This window comes from Argopecten irradians, chromosome 12 (assembly GCF_041381155.1).
Source record: "Argopecten irradians isolate NY chromosome 12, Ai_NY, whole genome shotgun sequence".
Lineage (NCBI taxonomy): Eukaryota > Metazoa > Mollusca > Bivalvia > Pectinida > Pectinidae > Argopecten > Argopecten irradians.
In genome coordinates this window covers 30199480-30225712 of record NC_091145.1, presented here as the reverse complement: position 1 = coordinate 30225712, position 26233 = coordinate 30199480, and the positions used below count along the sequence as shown (strand labels likewise).

At 33.0% G+C, this 26233-nt stretch overlaps 4 protein-coding genes across 4 annotated transcripts; 3 read left to right on the top strand and 1 right to left on the bottom strand.

Moving 5' to 3' along the window:
• The first annotated feature begins 1167 nt into the window (after positions 1–1167).
• Positions 1168–6727, top strand: LOC138336920 (golgin subfamily A member 6-like protein 22). The gene is made up of 3 exons (XM_069286542.1): positions 1168–1830; positions 2497–2567; positions 4517–6727. Exons 1-3 carry the CDS (start codon positions 1548–1550, stop codon positions 5441–5443), a joined length of 1281 nt encoding a protein of 426 aa, XP_069142643.1. The 5' UTR covers positions 1168–1547; the 3' UTR covers positions 5444–6727.
• A 79-nt stretch (positions 6728–6806) lies between these two features.
• On the bottom strand, positions 6807–11370 carry LOC138336921 (uncharacterized). Its single transcript, XM_069286543.1, has 4 exons — positions 11204–11370; positions 10068–10260; positions 9636–9802; positions 6807–9077 (listed from the first exon to the last, which is right to left on the bottom strand). The coding sequence occupies exons 1-4, from the start codon at positions 11247–11249 to the stop codon at positions 8656–8658; spliced, it is 828 nt and encodes a 275-aa protein (XP_069142644.1). The 5' UTR covers positions 11250–11370; the 3' UTR covers positions 6807–8655.
• A 145-nt stretch (positions 11371–11515) lies between these two features.
• Positions 11516–19664, top strand: LOC138336919 (uncharacterized). The gene is made up of 13 exons (XM_069286541.1): positions 11516–11816; positions 12703–12771; positions 13504–13720; positions 14265–14344; positions 14537–14656; positions 14992–15072; positions 15333–15390; positions 15793–16056; positions 16320–16414; positions 17135–17263; positions 17522–17596; positions 17969–18107; positions 18746–19664. The coding sequence occupies exons 1-13, from the start codon at positions 11788–11790 to the stop codon at positions 19046–19048; spliced, it is 1659 nt and encodes a 552-aa protein (XP_069142642.1). The 5' UTR covers positions 11516–11787; the 3' UTR covers positions 19049–19664.
• Positions 19665–21054: 1390 nt separating this feature from the next.
• LOC138305048 (octopamine receptor beta-2R-like) lies at positions 21055–21744 on the top strand. Its single transcript, XM_069245455.1, has one exon. The coding sequence runs from the start codon at positions 21055–21057 to the stop codon at positions 21742–21744; it is 690 nt and encodes a 229-aa protein (XP_069101556.1).
• The last annotated feature ends 4489 nt before the right edge of the window (positions 21745–26233 follow it).

Sequence of the window (26233 nt, the reverse complement as noted above, 5' to 3'; positions counted from 1 at the left end):
TGAAAGGTTAAAAGGTTAAGTTAGATTAAGTAAAAGTTATACATTGTACACTTAGTCTATGTAATTGCTATAATTTCAATACAAAGTCCAATAAATAGAATGAATCTGTGATAACAGTATGTCTGTTGCTTCGGTGATGTGAAGTTAATACATTAATGTGTTGTGTTATTGATATAATGTGTGAAGTCCAGAAAATACATAATCTGAATATGTGATAAAATATAATAATTAGGTAGATGACGTCAAAAACATAGCGTATTGGGCCATTAACATAATTTGTCATATCTTTGAGGATATTTATGGTTAGTTACATGATGTGCAATTAAAATATTGTGTATTGTATCAATATAATTTGTAAATGACAGAAAAAGGTAAATCTGAATCTGTGATAAATATTTCTTTGTGGGCAATATACTTCAATTGTTACATTGCAGAAGAAAAAAAATGTCGGTCATTTCGTAAATAATTGAAGAAATGATATCCTAAAGATGAATGCAAGCTTACAACCTCGAAACTTTATATTTACACTGACGATTTCAACATTACAAGTTAATTCTGTATAATCCATCAAGATGCAAACTAATGGTTCACAGAATAGTCTTTGTTATGCAAGGAATAGTCGTAGGAATATTTGATGTTTTATATTAAATCCGTATGTAAACTAAGAACCCGGATGTGTAATGTTACTCTAGGTAATCAACCGATCTCTTGTAATGTCATATTAGTCATATTTAGTATTTTGTTAATTTATAAATAGTTCATGTTTACGTTATAAACAAAACAAGCATACTACAACATCAAAAACATTTTGGTATGGCACTACAGCGTAATTTTTTTCGCTGTTTACACTATTATTCATGTAGATATTTACCCCACACGTAGTTCTCAGTAAGATGTGGGATACATTCTATTTTTAGAATACCGACATGATCGTGACGAGTTTTGATTTCGCTGTAACATTTAAAAACTCTCTACCAAAAACAAAATATTTGTTCACGGGCCAACTATAATGAACCTATTATATATCGAACCCAGGGCTCTAATATCTGATTCTGAATATTGCATTTTATGACGAACACACGAGTATTGTCATTTCCTAAACAAACACCTTACTATATTTACGTATATTTACAAGTGCAAGATTCAGTTCATAGTCGGGAGCATTGAATGTGCGTGGAATCAAGGTGTAACACTTATTCCACCGGCGTATCTGTGAAGCAAAGTCTGCAGAAATTGATTTTACTTTAATCCATTCAGAATAATTCAAAATCTGTCTCATATTTCTGGAGAAGGGTTAGTGTTTGTTGTAAGTTGTTATATATGCAAATTAAATGCAGCAGAAGATTCAGCTTCGTGAGCCCTATAAATGAAGAAGAATCAACATAGTATGGAGACAAAATATAACTGAGCTTGCACAGTATATCTTAACGATTATCCAGTGGGCACTTACTTTTGATGGAGGCATATGCTATTCAAATTGTTGCCTTATTTGAGGACCTTCATCTTGAATGCATTATGAACTGTACGGTGCATGGTGATGAACGGCGATGATGAATTTGGAAGAAAAAAAGCGAATAAGTCAGAATCTGTCAAGTCTGAAAGAACATTTGTGCGACCTCGATCCTGTTATAGATAGACTGATTGAAAAGGAAGTGTTTAAACTAGAACACCGAGATCAAATCGAACAAGCCGGAAGTCATCAAAAACAAGTGAACGAATTCATAAAGATACTGACGTCATCACCAAACTCAGATGCTTACGTCACATTCATTGATGCTTTACATTCTGAAAGGTTCTATGGTCTGGTGGAAAAGATCCAATCAACGCCAGGTAAGAAGGTCAAAGGTCATTGAATTTTTTGTTAAATATTTTGTTTCATAAGTTCTATTTATTGATGATTAGTATAATTATTGTAATAAATAAATATAATCCTGTTCTATTTTTCTACTTGAACACATAACAACTATATACATTTGAAGAAATATACATAAGGCCATAGTTGTGTATTTTATTTATTTATTTATATTTAAACCTACCCGCCAGCGAGGCGAAAAGACACACACAAAATAAACACATAAACACAAGGTTTTTGAAGTTTCAAATTGATTCTAATTTTGTACATTGTTCTACAAAAACAAGTTATTTCATTTCAACTGATCAAATTTAGAAAAGAGTTTTCTTTATATAGATTTTATATCTATGGAAATTGTAGGAAACATTACTTACCCTATTACACATCTCTTTTATTTCCCAGTTCGGAAAAAAATGTGTGTGTTTGTTTTTTTTCACTGAAGAGACATAAAACCTACCAGCACGCGGACGCAAAACAGAAAAAAACACAACTATGGCCTTATGCTCAGTTTATACTCCACAAAATCTACAAGTCTTCGCTAACTGCATCCTAATACCATAGAATATATAATCATATGTCCTGTGTATCACAACACTAGTTTAGATACTTCAATCATTTCTATCAATGATTTCCATTTTTAACAGTTTTCCAACGATGTATGTCATCAGCGTCGACAACCGTACCGTATATCGAGGTGACTTCAATGAATTTAACAGTAAGTGAATTTGTAAATTCCATTTACAATTGTATAATTCCGGTCAGACACATTGATACTGTAAAGCTGACAATGCAAGTTGGGCATATTCGTATTGTGATCTAAAATCAATAAAAAAAATGGTCGCTCAATTTCCATAGAAAGGATGACCAATATACATGGGTGATCAGCAAGTCATTAAACAAAATGTATCTCAACACGAATATCTTTAAAGGAATTACTTCAGGGCCAGCTATATACTGAAGGACACATTCTGTTTACTTACGTCATATGAAGTCATGCGTGTTGTCGGTACTTTGCTGTTGTTTTAGATTAGGTGGTATCGTTGAGTGAAGTAGAAGACCTTTATACCTCTCCATTGCTTTGTCTGATTCTCCTTGTGATCTCTAGTTATTCCCCGTACATAATCATATTTGATATACTTTTATACTGTATACTGGATGTTATCAAATATTTTGGATTATTATTACCATTGTTTGACACTTTTGGATTTGTATTACCATTGTTTGACATTTTTGGATTTGTATTACCATTGTTTGATATTTTTGGATTTGTATTACCATTGTTTGATAATTGTCTGTATGGTTTGGCAAATTTTAGTTTGCAGTACTATAAGTACTTTACTACTTTACTGTCCATTCTATTTAGATACTGTAGAAAATGAAATTCATTTTCTTTGTGAATGTGCTACTCATAGTGACATTCGTTCAAATTTATTTACACACGCGTGTTCAATATCGTCGGAGTTCTATTCTCTTAGTGCCAGAGACAAATATTATTATTTTCTAAAGACAGATGAACTCCAGTATATTTTAGCTAACTCATTATATACTATGATGAAACGTAGGCGGTTGCTTTATAGATAGAGCTATTTCAAGTTTATAACGGGTTATCTATAGATAGGGGTATTTCAAGTTTATAACGGGTTATCTATAGATAGGAGTATTTCAAGTTTATAACGGGTTATCTATAGATAGGGGTATTTATTTCTTTTTATAAACATATCTGTTCAAACTTATTACACAAGCTGGTTTATTATGGCTAATCATTGATTTTTTTATAGTACGTACAGGTGAACCATTGTATTTGAGTTAAATTTTACTATGCAGTAATATAAGTAAGCTCGAGGCAGCTACTATAAATATCCTTATGTGAATTATGATTAAGATATTGTGATAATATGCAAAATATTGCATATAAAATTTCAATCCTAATTTTAGTGTCTCATCAGAAATAAGCCGAGTACGGCTGGATATCATAAATCTTTTAAAATTGTATGCAATAGATGTTTTATATTGGGATCTCCTTTGGGTTATTCTATATCATCGACATCTATTCAATTTATCAACTCAAGGTGGTTAGTATCGCTAACTATTGTTCTTAAGTACATACATGCGTATCATAGCATATGTTAGAAATCTCTATATGCAGTAATATATACAATTAATTATAGGCTATCAATATAGCTAGCTGTACATGTTTAATACAAATTATGATCAGTTGATAACACCAGAGTCAGTATATTGTGATAATAGTAATAGTATCGCATATAAATTTTATTCCTAATTTTAGTGTCTCATAAGCCGAATACGGCTGGACATCATAAATCCTTTTAAAATTGTATGTGATGATTTATATTGTTCTGTGATTTTTAGATGTGTGACACTTAAATAAGTTATAATTGTATTGTATTGTTGTACTATAAACATTGACTTATAGATTTGAGTTTAAATTACTAATAACATTACTTGATATGCTTTTGTATTTGGATTAGATCTACTAGTGGTATTATATGATAGATTTGAGTGTAGATTCCTGCTTGTATTGATGGATATAATTGAATTTGGATAATCCCTAGTAGGGTAGAACGTAATGTTTGAGCTTGAGTTTCTACTTCTATTGTTTATAATATATTTAATTTGGGATTGGTGATAATTTTGTTATTGTAGGACTCACGACCGGACGTTGGTGCGGAGGCGGCTGGGGGCGTGGCTAGTTATGCAGGCATGGTTAAAGAGCTTCTTAATAGCTTTGGTAAGCGTCAGGAGGAAATGCTTTATAGTTTTGAGAGACAGCAGAGGGAAGAAAGGAGAGAATTCGAGAAAAGGAGGATGGAAGATAAAAGGGAAATGGAACGCATAATGCGAGATGATAAGATGGAATATGATAAAAACAGGAAACAAGATAAATTGGAGCATCGTCAACAATTAGATCTAATGTGGAAAGAATGGCAGGAAGAAAAAAGTGAAATATTAAAGAAAAATGAAGACATGATCGACAAACTTCATCTGCAGATTAATCAGATCCGCCAAGCTGATATGGAATATCATAGTCTTCAGGAGAAATATGCTTACCTTCAGGATATACAACAAAGAATGAGAGAACAGGATAATGAAAGGGTAGAAAGACTAAGACAGAAGACAAAGGAGAAAGAAGATCTGAGGAAAGAAAACAAAGCATTGAAGGAAGAGATCGAGGACCTCTCAACTCGGCTGAGAAGTTTGGCGGAAATGAAAGAAACTGAAAGATGGGAAATCGATTGCATTGCAAAGGAAAAGGAAGACATTGAAAGGGCTTTAGCTGAGAAAGAAATGGAAAATAATGAATTGAAAAAGAAAGTAACTGAACAGTATAATAAGATCCAAGACATTCTAGCGGAACAGAGGACTAGGTCAAAGGTCGATGACCCTGGTTACATCCTCTCCGTGGAGCAACAGATGAGAAAAGTGGACGCTGTTTATGACGGAATTGGACATTCACATGAGGACGAACAAGTCAAACTTAAAAAGCAGATCAAACCCCGTACTGTAAATCCACTTATCCCATCTACATACAAAAAACCAAGGAAGTTATCAACCTCTTCTTGGAAGTGCTAGATATATACGTAACATACCTATTATGTTGTAAATGATTAAAATGTTCTATTCATGGTATATATATATTAGAGGTTTTCAGATACATGTTCACAATTATTACGTGAAAACGGAGTGATTTTTTGATAATTCTCTTAGCCATGAAGAACGTAATAAAGGCTTGTTTCGTAAATAGCAACATTTGCGTCACTGACCTATTTACTTCCACATGATATCCATTGTCATTTGTGACTTTACTTAAAATAGGACAAAGCAAATACAAGAAATGCCACTCGTTATAGTTCAAAATTTTATTCGTATTTTACATTTGTAAGGGCGAAACAATAACATATACGCCATCCATTTGAAATACATTGTACATGATATATACACAGTTTAATTAATTACATAGTATTGCGATAAGTACATGTATTTAATTAAGCAATAAATCTTGCGACTTTAAATTCTACTTTGATAACATATATTACACACATTTGTGCATTCGTCGTTATACGAACAAGGAGATAAGGTGGTCAAAACTGTGACTTTGACAAAGTAGATTGCTTCAATATTAGTTAGTCTTTAAGTCATTTTAGATAATCCAAGATGGTATCCTAACGATTTTTTCTTACAAAGAGTTCTTTAACATACACATAGAAATTATTTTCTTCCAAAAGACTTTTCAATAAATACATAGAAATGTTCTTCTTACAAATATGGAGAAGAAAAAAGTTTAAAGAGAAAAGAACGATGAAATGAGATGAATATTTGCCATAACAATTTCTAATAGAGAAAATATATTATAGAGAGTTTGACTATATGCCCTATATTCTATCATGATGGACAAAATGAGCGATTCTTTATCAACGAGTTAACATCGACATAATGAATATTCAATAATATTTCATATGAATGATTGTTCCTTCAAATGACAGATAATGGAGAGTATGACTATATGCCCTATATTATTTCATATTTGACAGAACGAATAATAATTACTTGTCATAAGGACTTGCCATTACCTGAATAAATATTTCGCAATATTTTATAATGAACATTATAAATAAATGTTCGTCACGATGATTTTTCATGGGGAGTATGAATGCAAATTTCTGCCAGGTCTTCTTTGTTATGTCGACTTCCCCTTCGATCCTTAGGAATCTTTTTTCGCTGCCTCGCCTGTGATATTGAAATATTCCCGTTTAACTAACAGTAAAACAAAGTTATGTATTATAAAAGTAAGGTAGAAAGTGAAACTTTGTTGACAGGGTTCACATTTTAATATATCTTAAAGATGCTCCACCGCCGACATACCATAAATGATATTCTTATTTGAACAATAATTTGTGTTTACTCGTGTATATATATGTCTAATTAAAAAAATTAATATAAAATAATTATTTTGCCTTTAGTGCATGCGCAATTAGTACTTTATTCCATATAGGATATAGTGACACCGAATTTTTTCGGGACGCAATTAATTATTTTTCATATTTTTAACTTGAAGTAAAATTAGAAGCTGAAACTTTTCAATGGTGGTAATGGTGTAAAGTAAGTAACTTTTGTACCCGAAGAAAAATACTAAATCGTCTGCTCATGTTTTTGGTAGTGAAGAAATACCATTTGTCAGCGGTGGAGCATCTTTAATACAAATTACAACATATTTCAAAATATTCTTATTATTGACAATCTCAGTTATAAGCCTTAAACTAAAATTTAACAATTTTATAAAAATGCTTTTCACTATGAATTGGTTCATCCTCGCTACGAAATGGGTTACTGTCATTATCGTAATATCCACTCCTGGACTATGTCGTAGTGATTTTGAAGGCATTTCCATAGATAAAACTGATCAAACACAAGCCTGCTACCGAATTTTCATTTGAATGTTATGAAGAGAACGACGCCCAACTTTAAAGGCATACAGTCAACCACAGTGTATAGTTATTTGATTCTTTGGGTGTGCAGTTTACATCAAAGGTCAAACATTCATTGTACCTATCTCATCTGCTATCACACACCGAACCTTCAGTTCATGTCATATCCCAGGGATGGATATTACGATAGTGGTAGTTAACCCTGGATATCGAGGATGAAATTATCTTTTAACCATGAAAGTTCTAAGATTACCATTGAAAAACACATTATTTGCATTATATGTACAACGTTTTGAGGTGCCAAGGAGACACCGCGTTCATAAGCATTAAAAATCGTGATATATTATCACTTTTCTAAACTAGTGTAATGAAATATGAATCAATGTAACAAAACAAATGTGATTAACACTGTAAAATATGTTTAAAAATATCTACTATTTCCTCTATTCTAATATATTCAGACCAATAAAAGATCGACAATCTTAACAATCCAAGAGAGACAATCAATATTTTTACACAAAATATCAATTTTTATATCACAGCAGATTTGATATTATAGCAAATACTCTACTTCTATTATCTTAAACGTTTTATGTTTGTTAAATGATATGCCTATTATGGTGTAGCTTTTAGTGTTCAAGAACATATTCAAATTCAAAATTGTTTATTAAAGTGTCTCACATCAGAAATCATGTTCGTTTTAAAATTAAAAAGTATTTACAAGTGATACAGGTACAATTTCTAATTCATTAAAAATTACGAGACACTACATATTGACTAGATAATTACACGTTATTGTTTTATTTAAATACCCATAATAAATCTGGAGATAGTCATACGCTAACAATCTGTAAAGGTGCTATATATACAAAGTACTCTTTAGATATGCCGATCCATTGGACCTATATGTTGTCTTATCATGCTTTTAACACTATTTTTTTTCAAAAAAAATTTTGATCGCTAACTACGAAAATGTGTTATTTATACAAAATGTGACGACGTTGTGTATCGATTGGGATGCCGTTGTTGTTCAAATGCCAATGGTTGATATACAAATTTAGCGTGACCAAAAGTGTTATTTAATTAATTGATTTGGACAATTTCACAATTTTGATATTAGAACTTAAGAAAATCTCTCAACTATTAAATATATAATGTAACTTTCCAGCACTTTACTGGTAAATCCCGTGTTTAGTTCCAGGAAACAAACTGTTATAACATCATCATATAAATCCTATTGTTAATCCATGAATATTAAAAGATGTAATTGATTTTGACTTTATATGATAAATCCCAAGAGGAACAAAATAGAAATCGGCAATACATTCCTATGTTAAATCCCGAGAGGTAACTTATATGTCAACAGATACTTGCATGCCGCATATTAGGGTCCACTGAAATCCCTACCACAGATTCCCTCCTGTTGACAGCGTGGTCAACCTGTCCGCAGTCGATGCTGACTGACCGCTGTGGCTCCTTTCGTTCACAAAAAGCCTCGTCGTCATCGTCCAAGTTATGAAAATCGATACAAGATGGTGACACTATAATACACCTGCCACCCTTTCCGCCGAAATTGTCGTAAAGAATCGGAGAGGGGCTGGGACCTTCAGAAATGTCGTCGTAGAAATAATCAGTCGTTGGGTTGCCTGTATAATCCAGTTCTGCGGTATATTCGTCTTCATCAAAACCAAAGTTTGTTGCCTCTTCATGACGCCTTGCTAACCTTGACCTTCGAGGGGGTGGCTGTTTTTTATTGACATTCTCCTTCCCCTTTTTGTTTACTAGATAGAAAAGATAATAGTTCATAGATATGTAAATCCATTAAAATGTTCTTTTATTTAAGCAGTGATAATCACAATAATTACATTAATAAAATACAAGCAGATCTAAATTAAACATCATGAATTGGACGTTCAAATGTTCTTGTTTTAAGCAGTGATAATGACAATAATTATGTATAATAAAATGCAAGCAGATCTAAGTTAAACATCATGAATTGGATATCTGAACTATTAGGGCAAGGCATTTCATTCATAATAAATTAGAATATTTTTTTCAATCTAGGATAATAAGGAAAAGTGTTTTCTACTATGCATCGGTTTTACATATATAAACCTAAGCATTAGATAACTGCATATTTGGATAATATTCTGTAACCCGCTATAGTTCTTTTTGTGCATTCAAAACCTAACTCGAACTAAATTTGGAATTTTAAGCTTGAAAAAAAAACATAACATTATTCATAATTGGGTAAGTAATATTTGAATATTTCATTTTTCTAAATGTATCCATGTACAAATGGATTTCCATTACACTAATGTTATAACCAGCAAACTTACATGTAGCGAGATATTTTGCCGCTCGGTGGTGCTCTGGTTTGCCTCTCTTCGGTTCTAGTTTTGCTATTGGTCGGAAACATAACCTCTTTACATAACAGCCGACTATAACGCACACAGAAATCCCAAACACAATGCCAATAAGTGTCCCAAATACGGCTCCGAACGTCCTTCAAAATATGTAAAAGTTGATATTATTTTCATTAACGTCAATATTTGATAAGAAACCATCTTTAGAATTTATTGATAAAGACAAAACGTTTTGTGTATTTGCATATTACAGAGTTACCTCCCTTGCAGATAGGTATTGATTATGACGTCATATGTTTGCGAGCATTTCAGAGAAAACGAAGCGAGTTTCGCTCGCAAAATAATGACGTCACATACCCACAAGGGAGGTAACTCTTTAACATGTAAAGACGGTAAAAGACTTACATCAGTCCCTCCGGCTCCTCCGTTATCCCGCCATTTTTATCTGTGTCATCTTCCTTCGTACAGCACATGACTTGGTTGTTGGATCTACAGCAGTCATCCTTACAGTATTTGTGAGTTGTTTTATATATCCTGTTTCTCTCGAACTGGTCGTAGTAACTCGCTTTGAAGTAGCACATGCTTCCATCACAAAAACCTGAAAAATAAATAGTACAACTTTTCTGTTATAGTAGTGCTGACAATTTCAAATCGTAATTTGGATCAGGTTGATGTTTATTACGTTTATAAAACGTTTATAAAACGTAACATGAAATAAGTAACCAACACCTTTTTATTACCTTTATTAACATTAATTGACTTTCTTCCTCAACGCACAAATATTAAACAGATGTTTTGTCATTTTCATCAAAGTTTACGTTACTGTATAATAGTTGATTGATATCAAGTAAAGATTCTTGATTTAGAGACATAATGTATTTATTTAGCATTCGTTCAGAGTCTAAAACGTCTAAGTGTGCCCTTCAGTGTGATACGTAAGTGAAGATACACAACAAATAGATATATCATAAAACCCCTTGTTTATTTAGAAAAGAGTAATGGAATAACACATTTTAAAATCGTTCCAGCATTATACCAATATTAAGAATGTAAAGTGAAAAATCTAAAATCCTAAACTGAAATTTGATAATAATATGTTATTTAATACATATGTAAATTCTTAAGATGATGTAATCGAATTGGAAAACCACCTATAAAAAGAACTGAATGGAGGAATGAAAAGTGAGTAGTGTTAATTAAGAGTTTCCTATAATAATCCAAAGTCATTAAACCTCTTGATGTCATCCATTTGAACTCGCAGTCATGGTTACATCTAGAGATACATTGGACGAAATATGTATTTGCCAATATGTTTCACATGATAAGCGAAATTTAAGTATTCATAAAAGAATTATTAACAAATACCACTTTGTAATTTTACAAAACGAGCTCATTACCCAGTTGTTGAAATATGCCAATGACTATTCATGTTGTGATTTAAACGGGACTACAATGAAATACACTGTAACATGTATTTTTTTAGATGAAACTAAGTTATAGTGAATGAATACTAAAAATAATTTAGACATCTATTTACTTACTTGTTGATGTGATTATAAAGAATAGTATATTCCATATAACATCCATGTTGGACTTTAACGATATGTTTACCACACCGATTTAAGGTCAGAATTGAATAGCAGGGACCACTAGTTCATATTACTACCCAGCCATGAAATTCAAACTTAAATTGTTCTAGATTGAAAACATTGATATCTTAGTAATGTACCGTTTAAGGCCGTGTAAGGAATGAAACAATACACCAAAAAGATTTTAGACAGAGTTTTAAATTACAACAAAGATTTACAAACGCTAGAACAAAACTGTCTTAACTGAGATGGTCTACCCCGTTAAATTATCACGAACAAATGGATAACAATAGATTTGTTTATCTGATCAATGACGTCACAATGCTCCGTGCTATAGAGGCTTAGGGTACCGAGCTGTTGTTCATTGATACGTGAAATAATAATTGTAATGCTTTATTTTCATGATATATGTAAAATCGTGACATATGTACCAAGCGTGTCTTCTTTGATAATGCTACACAAATGTAGGTCATATCTTAAATTATGATGAATCCGATGTATATCGCGGGTCATGCACATACAAGACATTCATAAAGATGCAACAAACTTCAAGAAAGAGATCCATGTGAGTATGTCAACATATGTGTGTTCATGTGCATGTGTAAAATACATGTACCATGGGTACGCACTTGTACATGCTTAAGTTCGAATGTTCGAGTGTGGTTATGTATATGTGCATACATGTGTAAGCATGGGTAAGCAGTGTATACTATATGCAATATTATGCATCGAAAGTCTGCATTTGTGAGCATGTCTTCTGTAGTGGGGGAACAAGGTACCTTGTCTAATCAAAGCACATCATCATCATTATGTTATAGATAGCCAGTTTGGGACTATTTACACTTTCATATTTCAGAATTTAAATCACCAGTTAGATAGACATGTGTATCATACTATCTTGTGACAAAGACATTTATTTTTTTAAATCCAATGGAAACAACTAGTAATAACCTGCCTTAACTGCCTATATCGCCTTTCCCGGATACAGACTATGTTTGGTGGGTTAAGTGTATAGTGGCTCATATAGTGCCTAGTCGACCTCTTTGGCATCTTCGATACTCCAGGGGTTCCTATCACTTACGATCTCTACAGTAGTCCTCAAACAAAATCTTTGCAGGCATGTGATTGGTTCAGCTGTTTTCCGCTGTGCTGCCTCCAATTTTACTATATGATAGTCCAGGGTTGTAGAGATCGTAAGTGATCATAACCCCTAATGTATCGAGAATGATGCCTCTTTGGATATTAGAGTATTTTCTTATCTTTTCTTATTAACTTTATTTACGACCATTCATATAATTTAATGCCTTCATTTCCCCAGTGTCATTACACTGACATAAAGAAAATGAACCATTTTATTTTCACTATTTTATTTAAAAGTGGACGTTTCAAAAAAAAGTTAAAAAATTATTTTGAAAATTTTATCCTGTGCTTGTACGTTTCTGTTTCTTTAGGTCGGTTGAGAAATGTCTGTGTGGGATTCTGAAGTTTGGTAGAAAACGGACTCGGGGATGTTTTTGGAGGTAGGTACTTTCATCTTCACATTTATCAGTGGTCTAACATTACCATTTTTCATATTAATCGAAATGTTGAATATTCATATATTACACGGGCAAAAGTGATAAAAATGTTATTTTCAAAGATCAGTTTTAAAGTGAACAGTCGGGCAAGGATGGCTAAAGTCGGTAAAAATGGTGTGAATGTATCCAGTATAATTTCTTATGAAATGGAAAAATAAAATCTCTCGTCAAAATCTGTCTGCGTACGAAGAATTTGATTTAAAGTTCTAAAACGTCCTCCCGGCTCAGTATGTCCGTGGTTACATTTCCACGCAGCCTCGCTTTCAATGCTTTCAACTTTTCTTTACTTTAATGGTCAGAACTGGGAAACTAAGCAGAACTTGACCGTCGTATTAATATGTGAGAACTTTTGGAAGGCCAATGAACGCATTTAGACTGGTTTTCTTTGCCCGACTATTCACTTAAATGTTAATGCGTTTGTAGTCATTCACTGTATTACTAACTGAAAGTACAATAAGACAACTGGAAGCATAATACATCTTTATCGTGTACTCACATAAGGAACCATCATAATTGATTTGCTGTAAACGTTGAGACTTACGCGATCGCGAAAATTTCCCACGCGAATATATATATGTATGAACTTTGTTGTTAAGACTATTCATTTTTGCAGTATTTTATAAAAAAAAATGTTATCTGGAATAAAAAATATGAGATACTGTGTTTATATTACAGAGGAACATGTATGAAAAGACTGCATGTGTGGATGTGTGTGATATTGGGGTCGTTTGTTATCTATCTGGCTATTGTAACCCTCGCTAATGTACATCTCAGTGTCAGACGGACACATGACAGACACAAGAAACACACAGTAATACACGATTTTGTGAGAATAAAGAACAAAATACCAACAACAGAAGATAGCTACCAATTCGATGATAACAATTTCCAGGTATGTCTATCTATCAAATGTTACTATCGTGACTTTACATCCACCTCTCAGTGTACTTTGAATCTCCCATGTAGGGCAGTTGCCAGGTACTGACCGCTGGTTGGTGATTTTTCTTCGGGTACTCTGGTGTTTCTTCACCTATAAACCTCATTAAACAACCCGAACTGTTTAATGACGCTAATCAATAACATTAAAAGAAGGTATTTCAAACAAATACAAAAGACATTGAAGATATTGTTGTAAACTTTGATTAACTAATTTTCTATATTACCTGCTTTCATGTTTTTGGTATCGTCGTGCTGTTTCAAGACATGATTATTTAACAGATACCTTTTATATCCAGTATGTGTTTTAGATCAGTCAAATATGGAATAAAGGACATATCTTTATAAAGGACACCATCAGCCACCACGTGTCGGAATTTACTATATAATTGACCTTTTTATAAATGACAAGTGTCTTAAAGGATATTTTGCTATGTCCCTTCGGTGTCATTTATAGATAGGTTTGACTGTATATCGTAGTATCCACACATATTTTACAGATATCGGAACAGGCTCGTATTCCTTACAACGTCACTTTGACTTCAATGTCTGGTGTGGAACTTACATCACTCTATTACAGGTATGTTGCAATAAGTCGAGATGTATCTGTTGATAAAATTATCTACCATTTCCAACAGCGTCACTCAAAATTCACTCATCATCATTGCTTGTGTTCATTATTTCAATCAATGAGTTTTTATTGTACTTCCTGTTATTTTATAAGATGATGTGGTTTTTTTAACAATTATGAACATTTGTTTCCTTTTTTCAGATATGTCAATTCGCTGCAATACCTGTGCCCAGTAAAAGAAATATTTGGTGGAATTATGAATGGCGTCTACACCTGTCAATTACCCAAAAAAGCCACCAATTGTACCACTGTCTATATTTCGTAAGTATTGTTAGTTTAAATAACCTTGTCCCATCATGTGTAAGGATAACTGAAATACCCGCTACTAGAATTAGAGCAAATATATATATACACTGTATATCTTATTTCAAAAAGTCACTGGTGAGGGCAATTATCTGTTAACACAGAATTACATTTAGACCTTTAAGAATAATTGCAAATTCAACTGGCCTATTTACGATCTATAGCTTTATCTGAGTTGTAAGGATAATAATAAACAAGTTGACTTTACCTTATTTTAATCAATAACTGTACTTTTGCAATATTGCTTTTACAATGGCACATGTATGAAAATATTAATATCAGGTTTCCTTTAGGAGAAGAATCCACGGCGAAAGTCGAATCCTAAAAGAGATCAGAGACGTAAAAGGCTGCATGGTAAAACAGATCCTAAAAGAGTAAGTAACTTAAAAAATTAAATATACTGAAAGTCAGTACATTTAATCATTAAACAAGAGTATTTTTCTTCAACACTTAAAAGTTTGTATATTAACCCTACATTCATCCTCGTTTTAAGGAGTGGCATTTGATTGAATTTGCATATTGTTAAACTCATAACGACATGAACATCAAAAAGTGAATCAATTAAATTAAAGTGGGAATAGTTACATTTTATTTTTGAAGAAAGAAACATATGTCTTTTTGTAATTTTTCCAAGTGACATCGAGACTGCACTTCGAGATGGCAGCATGGGTCTACGTCGAACGTTTATGAAGGTGAAATCAAGAATACATTAAAAAGAATTTTATTAGTTATCAATGTCGTCGAAAAGATATCTGAAAAGCTTTTCATTTTTCGAAGAGATCAAAAAAATGATTTTTCATATAAAGCTGATTTAAAGGCGTCTTAAAATCATAATTCCAAAGCTTGATTAACGTTATGCAATTAAGGTTTACAAAATGAAGTATGATAAGTAATTGCGTACCTCTTTAATTCGACCATTATTTGTCTATATAGTTCCTTAATTGCGTTATTCTGTTTTTGCATCTTTCAGAGTTAGCTCCCTTGCGAGTAGGTATCGATGGTTACGTTATTATTTTGTGAGCGCAATTTACGTTACACTCGCAAACACATGACGTCACAATCAATACCAATACAGAATAATATTAAATCGACAGGTAGTGGATATTTTGATAGTGTATACAGGCACGGGGGAGGCTTATATCACAGAAAGACTACTGAAAAAGGGATATCTGGGTAAAGTACAGCAACTGATCATCAAGATAAGCCTAACAAGGGGAGCAAAGAACGATAACGAAATTAGGCGAAGACTGAATCTATTACGGTCACTGTACCAGGAAGGCTTCAGAATTTATCACAAAGAACCTGGACCCAAGTGTATCTATCGTCTATGGTATACATACTGTTATACCATATATCTGGTGAGCCTTTGCTAATTTTTATAAAACCAAATCTTTGGGGCATTGGATATAAATTAAGCAATGTATTTTTTGTAATTAGTTTTCCACATCAGATTATGAATGATTCAATGTTAAACAATGCCATCGGAGTTACTCTAAATGTTCCAAAGTCTTGTGTCAAAATAAAATTGGAGGCTTCAAAATATTTTCTTTCTTTGATACCCACTGTCTTGTAATCAAAAGGATGAAGAACTACATGTATGTATATCCTTCTTTTTTTATAGGTACGACCCCAACCTGTAGTACGGCCTATTGTTATCCCAGAGGTGGGAACCCTGATCACTATGGCACCAGCGGACCTATTTCGTCTTTACCACAGGTAACAAGCGAATGTGATTATATTAAGTTAACAAATGTACAGAGACTAAATACAGCACAGCTTCCCGTATATCAATTCTACCTTGTCTATATTGGACTCAGCTTCCCGTATATCAATTCTACCTTGTCTATATTGGACTCCAAACGCTGTCACATCTGGACTAGTGTACATGAGGATTGATTCCCTCATTGTAGCAAAAGAAACATGTAATAGGTTAAATATACATGCCTTCACCGAGACGACTCTTAATTTTTATAATGTAACTGTAAAATAGGTTTGATACTTTTGTTGAGTTTCAAGATTTATAAACTTACTGTTAATACTACAATAATCAACAGTATCATAACCACTTCAAATATATTTTATAAATGAAACGATAATGTCCATAACACAGCTCATCTTGTGTTTCCCGCCGTCGTCCTCATTACCTCGCGGTAGCACAGTACCAGGCGACAAAACAGTGACATCAACCTTAACTGTAATCGAGATTTACACAGGGAGTTTTGGCATTTATCTAGTGTTGTTACAGTATCTTAGGTCATCGATATATATGTTCTAACGTTATAATTTATCTCATTTTTCCGAAAAAGTAGTGAGCATTTAAATTTTTTATGTTGGTGTTTGTTTCATATGTAATCATTAGTGGTTGTAAAATACTTCTTAATGACTATAAAACCAGGAAATGAGATAAAATTTAATTAAATTCTGTTCGACGGACAGATTCGCTTTATCAACGCAAACATTATGTTCTGACAATGTTCGAGTGGGTCACATAAAAGATGGCGGCTGGAACATCTGTAACGACAGCAGACACAGGCCGGTTACACCGTGTTTAGTTTACTCTTTTGGGTAGGTAAGAAAACAACACACATACAGGACTGTTTGTTAGAAATGTTTATTGTATCGTTGTTTTTTAATAGTGTTCTGCTGTGAATTGTGATAATTCTACTATTATGTAAGCGGTGCTTGCTCACCCAGAACGATTCATATTCATTTTATTTATCACAAAGAAGTTAATCTCGTCTTCAACTTTATTCCAATACCTCTAACAATGAGATCTTATGATTAAATGATAATACTGATCAACTTTAAAATATGTTTTCGTAGGATTTCTGGAGACTGGACATTTGATGACCAGATTTCCAAGTTATGGAAGTGTCAAGTACATTCATTTGATCCAAGGTAAATGACATTTCTGACGTTTCTGTACTGCTTGGTATACTAGTTAGTAATGTGTCTTTTTACAAGTCATAAAGACATGTACGAGATAATCTTGAAAATAATGTAAATGGCACATTTGTATTCAGCTAAATGTAACGACATGGCTAAAATACGAAATGTCTTTTTAAAGTTCTTTATCTAATATTATAAAATCAATCAGATCACAAGATGATATCAGTTTTCACAATAAAAATGCGTTTGTTCTATTTCGTAATATGCTTTGACCATCTTAGGCACTATGTGTCACTGACGGGACTGACACTGGTGATGGTGCCGTCGTATTACTCAGATTGCTCCCTTGCTGATATCGTTTGTGTCTTTATCACTTAACAGCATAGGTAAAACAGATTTCAACAGATCGGCGAGGATATCTTTCCATAGTCTGGGTATTGATGCTGAAGACAGAATCAACAACAACAACTGGCAGATGAGAACCCTTGGATCCTTTATAAATTTACTTGGACACAATAACGTAAGTGACATCTTAACATTTTAGGGTCAAGAACTTGGGAATATTGTAATAATTCAACGACTTCGGCAGAAAGAAAGATAGGTATTATTATATTAATATCACAAAAAGTGGAGATACTAATATCGTTGGTATGGTTACCTTTCTAAAAGCAAACATAATCATAGTGACACTTATGAGGTTCACTATCAATCAAACCTTTAATGGAGGATAGTTTCAGTCAATGGATATGGCGGGGAAGGTGACGTCAGTATCATTCAACAATGACATATGGCATAGATGAAGGGGATAAATATCTATTAATAGATAAATTACCATTTCAGAAATAAAACTGTGAAAAATAGTAATGACACAAAGGGAAACAACCAGAGTTATTTTCAACGCTTAAACAATGAGTAAAGCAAACATCCGTCCGAGCTGTTTCCGTTCAGATGTTTGTTTTGGATCATCTAAGGTTCATAAAAGCACTGTATAGATCAGATAAAACATTCAATATACCTATTTTTTCAACAGAAAAATAATATTGGAAGATTTTATAGGAACAAAAAACAGCAATTTCTATAAAACTATTTTTTTTTATACTCGTTGGGTTTTTTTCTCTAGATAGTCAAACTGTATTTTTTTTCTTTCTTTTCGTTTAGAAATTTATCGATATCGTGAAGATGGACGTAGAGGGATCCGAATGGCCAGCTTTAAACCAAATACTGGATAGCGGATTATTAGCCAAAGTTCGACAACTCTTCGTAGAATTCCATACCTACGATATCCATATTAGTGTTTCGTATTTGGAACATTTAAAAACATTTAGACGTTTATACGAGCAGGGGATGCGGGTGTTCTGGTCACATCCGAATCAGGTGTACAATAACATACTGAGGTCGAATCTCACCTACTTCGAGATATCAGGCTGCTATGAAATATATTTCATAAATACCTATTTATAATGAATCTAATCATTCTTAGTTGTTATTTTTTAGAAAATGTCTATAAAATACTTCTTAGCAAGTCAGAAAATGAGGATTAGGTTGGTAAACAATATAAATCTTTGTCATGTTTCTGAAATATGCTTTAATACATTGTCATCGTCATGACCAAAATATAGCATCAACTTAATATATACATGTATACATATTTATCACATAAGTGACACGCCCTGCTATGCCATACGGCCATGTCATAAATATCGTAAGACACATGTGTAATAACACAATTGTAACGTCACATCTAGTTTTGACGTCATAATCTATATATAACATCGCATGATTGTCTCAGTAGACAGAAACGTCACATCGGAGCCGGATTTCTACAGTTTTATATAGAGACAAAATCTAATGTTTTACTTATATTTCTATTAACAAAAAGTTATGTGATATATATAATCTTACACTCGTGACTATGTGACATCAAAATTATCTCAACCTCGTTATATAATCTTATATACCACTCGCCTAAAGGCTCACAAAGTCACTCATGTAAGATCCTCTATGTATGGAATAGAGATCATAATTTTCAAATGTCAGTAAAACTTCATACAAGTTTCATGTTATTGAAAGAAATAATGGTTCTCAACATACCAGTATAGTAAAGTTGTAATCCCATGTCATAAATCCAATATAATAGCAAAAAAAACAACATATCGATAAGGTTGCTAGTTTGGAAAATGATTAAACAATATTAATATCACTTATCAATTGTTGTAAGTTAAAAAAAGCGGTGATATTCAGCTGATGTTGAAAAGTATGCATTAGCTGGAAGATAAACGCGAATATATATATAAGAAAAAGGTCAAAGCGTCTTTTGCTTTTATTTCACTGTCCTATCGCCATTTACATGTTGCGTTTATAATGTATACAAAAAGATCGTTGGCGATGCATGCTTAAGTATAGCAGATCTGTTTTCCTCCTCGTAAATCAATATATGTATCGTATATGTATATACCATGAATAGCGCAATCACTAGAAGAAGCAAAACAAATACGTTGAAAGGAATGAAAACACAAAGATCAGGAAATGAAACCGCTGGGCAGTAACATTAAACTTTAAGTGGTCTATCCTCGTTAACGCTACTGCTTTCTTATCACATTAATCGATAAAGCATTTAAACCCTTTTACCTGGCCAGTAGGTTCCATCGCCCATCGATTTCCGCCCCTAATGAAGCAAAGGGCGTCTTGACAGGTTTAAACTGTCAAGATTTGAACATATTGGAGAAATTGATAGTGAAGAAGCAGCATGTTTTATGCAGCATTATTTGAGTGTATGTCGATAGGAATGGTATGTTTAATAACCATCAGCAATGGTCAATGGAAACGTATGCAATTTTGACTCTAATCATAGCATTCCGTTCCACTTAACACAGACACAGGAAGTGGTGACATTGTTTTGTGACGTAATATTGGCTGCCGTAGCTTTTGTTGGAATACTCTCCAATACTTGTGTGTGTCTGTGTATTTGTCGAAATCGCCATCTTCGCACCTATCTGAATGTGAATATCGTGAGTTCATGTATAGGGAATATCACGGGGTGTATATTCTTGTTACCGATACGAATCGAACTGTACACCAGATATTCACAAGTGATCGATATCAGGATGCTATGCAGGACTGGCACTTTCTTCAGGACTTTTTGTGATACATTACAACTGTTGATGTTTACGACGGCTAGCGTTGAACGCTACCATGCTGTCGCTAACCCGTTTCAAAAATCAGGGCTAAAGAAACGTGCGGCTTTACTAGTCATTCTTTCCTGGACGATGGCACTGACGTTTGGACTTATATCTGCTGTTTTGTTTATTGATAGTGCATTATACATGCCATGCTCACTTGTCCTAGAGACTGCTCCGTGGACGGATAACGATACGTATCTGATGACTCCTATCGGATTAACTCTTATCTGTATTATTATAGCATTATATACTCTCATAGTAAGAATACTTTTCAAACATTCCGATATAATGTCTAAATATACATCCAAAACCACATCTAAAGTAGCACCGGGTGTTTCGAATGTGAATGAGAAAGTTACTTTACAGCTGGAAACCAGAGAAACTGTAGTATTTTCACACTCTCAGAATGAAAAACAGCATATACGTTCGGAATCATCTGAGATTCTAAGAAAAAAAACTTCAGAAGAACACAAGATTGTCCCTGTATCAGCTTGTGATTTACGAGGTAATATTGCAAATAGTTCAACCGGAAATCCACAGCAGCGGAAGAGTGCTTCACTGCCAGCCTCTGCACCGACATCATGTAAACACACTGTACAAGTTGTTGGAATGGATGGTTCAGTAAAAATCACAAAAACGTCAAACGAGCACATTGCAGGCGCAGTTTGTCTCATGACCAGCAACAACCGCAAAAATGGTCGGAGGCGCGTCGAGTTGAGGGCGTCCAAGAAGATCGTTGTGCTGATTGGAACTTTTCTGTGTTGCTGGCTGCCCCTGCCAGTGTTTACACTGTTTTACAGCATAGGTGGGCAGACGACTGTGTCTGAGACCTCGGTATGCCTGCTGATGGTGTTAGGTACAGTAGGGTGTACGTCTTTAGCTATCAACCCCATTATTCTGGGTGTGATTAACAGGCAACTGAATTCGGCTCTGAAGGAAATTCTCAAAATGGAGAAATTTACATTCTGTAAAGAATGATTATTAATTGAAAATTAATCGCAGAAGGGATATATTTTGTTTTGCATATAACTTTATTTAGACATATTAACCAATTACAAAATACTATGTTCTTTATGTCACATTGAATATGCTATCAAAATTTATATTTTTCTGTGAATGTTTGACCTCGCAGAAATGTTTTAACCGTGATTTATATAACAATGCAACAATCAATTGTCATTAAATTTATTTTCAAAATCTTGAAAGAATCTAAAATGTAACCGCAGCAGACCAGTTATGGACTAAAATATCAATGAATTTGATATCCCTTCTGTCGCCTTGTGAAAGTGTGCAGTTTGTTTAATCTATAACTACCAAAGACACAAAGCAGAACACCTACTCAATGACAAAGGATCAACAATTAGTTTAAATTCCCTCATAGTAGAACCTCAGATAGAGTTTTCTCCCATACCTGACAGGGTTATCCCGCGATTACTTGGGAAAAGATAACTCTATCTTTTACCGGGGTAGGGAAAAGACAGCTCAAACGCGCTAAAAATGACGTGACGTCATCATTATTCATCAATTGGAAATGTTTATATATGACTGCATATTCAGAATGTTTTGTTAGAGTATGGGAGAAAAAAATCAAACATGGGATATCTCAACTCGAATGAAAAATTTTGGCTTGTCAACCCGAGGCTTGCCGCCCGTCCACCTGACAGTCCATTGTAAGATTCTATTAAAGAATACTATCAATATTGAACATAAATTTCTACTGCATATAGATATCTTTCTTTGAAAAGGAGACAACACTCAAAGACTTCCTAACAAAGGGGATCAAATATCTAAATGTCGAAAGATTCGGTGTCAAAAACTACATCGGGACAATGAGAGAAGCAGATTTATCGTAGGGAGAATAAAAATGGGCGGAGATTTTACAATATTTATATTACACGTAGCACTCCTTTACAAAATTGATCCCTTAGAGTGATGCTTAGCGCGTCATAATACATAGTAAGTATACTGTTTTCATTATATCAGCAAGATAAATTCCGGATTAATTTCAAGTAACATTTCAACATAATTTCCGTTTTTATTCACGGAAAGAATTGATATAGCTATAAACACATTACCAGAGTAGACACCTTTTCTTACCTTATCACAGTTCTTTGGTAGAGGATTTTAAAGAATGCTGTCGTCACATTTCTTAAAATAACCAACTTACCATCTCCAGGTTGTTCTAGAAGAGAAGGGACTCCGCCACCTTGTCTTAGAAGAAGAATTCCTCAAGGTGACCTTTTATTTTGATTTGTCTCCTGATTATATGTTTTAATGTTCTTTTTGGTTAGTTCACTGAATTCTGTTTCGTAATTATTAAATATTTTTCTATTTTTAAATCAATAATATATTCATTTTAAATTGTCAAATTTGTATTTAAATTAAAAACATGAGTTAAAGATGTACTCCTCTCAGTTTTTCAGCTATTGTCAGTTAAAGATACCTAGTGACAAAATATTGGATTTTATGGAAAATTTGCTGTTTTGACCATATAAACAAGATATAAAAGCCATAATTTCCTAATGAGATGTTTGATATGTATGGAAGATTGTAGAATTTATTTTCTTGTAATCTTCTTTAAAAATAAACCAGTTTTGATTACAAAGACACCATTTTTAACCATTTTTGCCAAATTTAACCTTTATAGAAAACATTCTGGTATTAAACATTTGTTAATATTTTGCATATCAATAGGAGATGGGTTGTTCTTCCTAAATTAGGCAGATAAATGGGGGGGTCCGTATGCTTACTTTTTTGAATATTTGAATATTTGTTATTTTTCAGCATTTTAGAGTAAAAAATAAAAGTGCTAAAATTACAATTAAATGTAAAAATCAAGTGATAAAAGTGTACCATTTCACACATTAATGCTCAATATTTTAATAACCATGAACCTAGTAACGATCTACAGCAAAAATTAGCTTGATACAGCTAAAAATGCTGGCGCAGTGATGATTTTAGTAAAAACAATTTCTGTAAAAATTGTAAAACTGTGGCTCTACTCAAAGCGAAATAGACACCATTTCAAAATGGCCGCGAAAATGGACCAATTCTTAAAATTCCTGTATAAAAAAAATCTACTAAAAATAGAATTGTAATTTTTTGATAAAATTTGCATCTGGCAACTTGCTACAGATATTGATAAATTGTATTTGAAAATCTCATAACTTCTTTGATCTTTGTCGAAACGAATCTTCAGCGGGACTGAAACCTCAGAAGAATACATCCTTAAGGTCTATGTTTGGTTTGAGCAAATGGTATTTTTTCACTATAAAAAACAGGAGCAGACGATTTAGTATTTTTCTTCAGCTACAAAAATTACATACTTTACACCATTACCACCATTGAAAAGTTTGAGCTTCTAATTTTACTTCAAGGTAAAAATATGAAAAATAATTAATTGCATCCCGAAAAAATTCCGTGGCACTTTATCCTATATAGAATGAAGTACTGGTTGCACATGCACCAAAGGCAAAATAAATTATTTCATATTAGTTTTTGTGTTAATTAGACAGATATGTACACAATTACACATCAATTATTGTTCAAATGATGAATATCATTTAAGGTCTGTCGGCGGTGGAATACATCCTTAAGGTCTATGTTTGGTTTGAGCCCATTTTGGCCCTGAAATCCGTTACAAATTAGCTTTTCTGGTTGTAATATTTTATATATCCCTGATTCAATTTTAATGAATAATGATTTCTAATATTATAAATTTAGTTGTCATGGTTATCATTCAAAATATGCATATCAAGCGAATTGATAATTGTATCATGTTTTCTTGTTTTTGTCGAAGAAGCAATAGAGCGCAATCGTGAATAAAGTTAATGCTAACTTGGAATATGTAGGCATTTCACATACATTTTCAGGATTAAAATAAAATTGGTTGAACGATAAGCTCTGTTGTTTCAACATGACAACCTTACGAACAAATTCCACCAAAACTGACAAATATCTATATTTACATTAAGTACCGTATTCGATCCAATAAGCGCCCTGGGCCCTTGAAGTAAGTCAAGAGGCGCTTGATAGAGACAAATTTAGACTTGCCTTTCATAAAATTATTCTACAAAGTAAGCCATTGAAAAAGAAATCGCTAAGAGCCTACAAAATGTTCATATTTTCAGTATCTAATTCAAAGTAAGTAAAATTGAAGCCTTTAAAAAGGGGAGGACGCTTTTAAGGACGAGGACGCTTATTGGCTCGAATACGGTATGTATATGATGGCAACTAATATCAACCGTAGTTACAATGATACACATCCCGTATTACTATTGTATCAAGGAGGAAACTCGATATTTGAAATTCAACAGTTTAATCACTAAATACCAGGTTTTGTAAATTAGTCTTTAATTTTGTACAAGAAGAGAGAAAGAATAGAGAGAATGACCATGATAGGTGGCAGGAGACTGACAAAATTCGTTATGATACCTATAATTGTTTATGACTACAATTCTAAAACAAAATAACACACAGGGATTATACCCAGTTGTAGAATTACATAAGAGACCGAAGTCAAAAAAACTTATTGATTAAATTCGTAATTATGTAACAAAAATAACAAAATGCTAAAAGTCTTTCTCATCTCCCAAACACTTGCAATGAATTATTATATAGCTTTAGCCTTTGATGATTGCAATGCATTTCTGAGTCGTATACATATCCTTCAAAAGATCCAAATAGGGGTGAGTGATAAAGCAGTTTTGTGCATCTTGTGCACTATAATATGTAGGTAATTTGTTTTCAATAAAGATTGGTGTTTGTGGTAGCGATATATATGTTAAATCTACATGCCTTGACAAGATTTTTTTTTTTTACTTTTTTAGGAGGTTGGTTTGAAAGGTTTTTTATTGATATATTTTCGTCAATACTCTTCTATAAAACTATAGAAGTTCTGTGACGGTATATATATATATATAGTCTTTTCTCTAATCGTTCTAGCTGAATGTTTATTTCCTTTGGTTCTGGTGTTTTCTAGTCCCCCAAATCTTAGTGTAACTCACTTGTCCATTCTATAAAATTCGTTGTTTCTTTCATCTAAAAATAAAACAAATCTCAGTTAAATGCATACTAGGTTTCTGAAACAAGAAAATAAAAGTTAACAACTACAATGTCAGATCAAACTAAAAATTAAAACACCAACGAAATGCAAGATTCTGTGTTTAATCTAAAAATTACAACCCGTTTCGGGAAACTTTGTCGGCCTTTAAAGAAACACGGTTTTTTTCTTTTTTCTTTTTTTTTTTGTTGTTTTAAGCTAACATTCTTTTTTCTTTTCCGCATTGTCCCTACCAAACCTATTACTTGATCCCAAGCTCCAATCGGAACTCTTTGGGTATATAACATGACCTCAGATGTAATAGGTGTGAAAATATGTAAGTAAAATAAACATGTTATCATTAAGTCGTATTTTAGGAAACTGAATGTAAACTTTTCTCCTTCGAAATGGAAACATACACAGCAT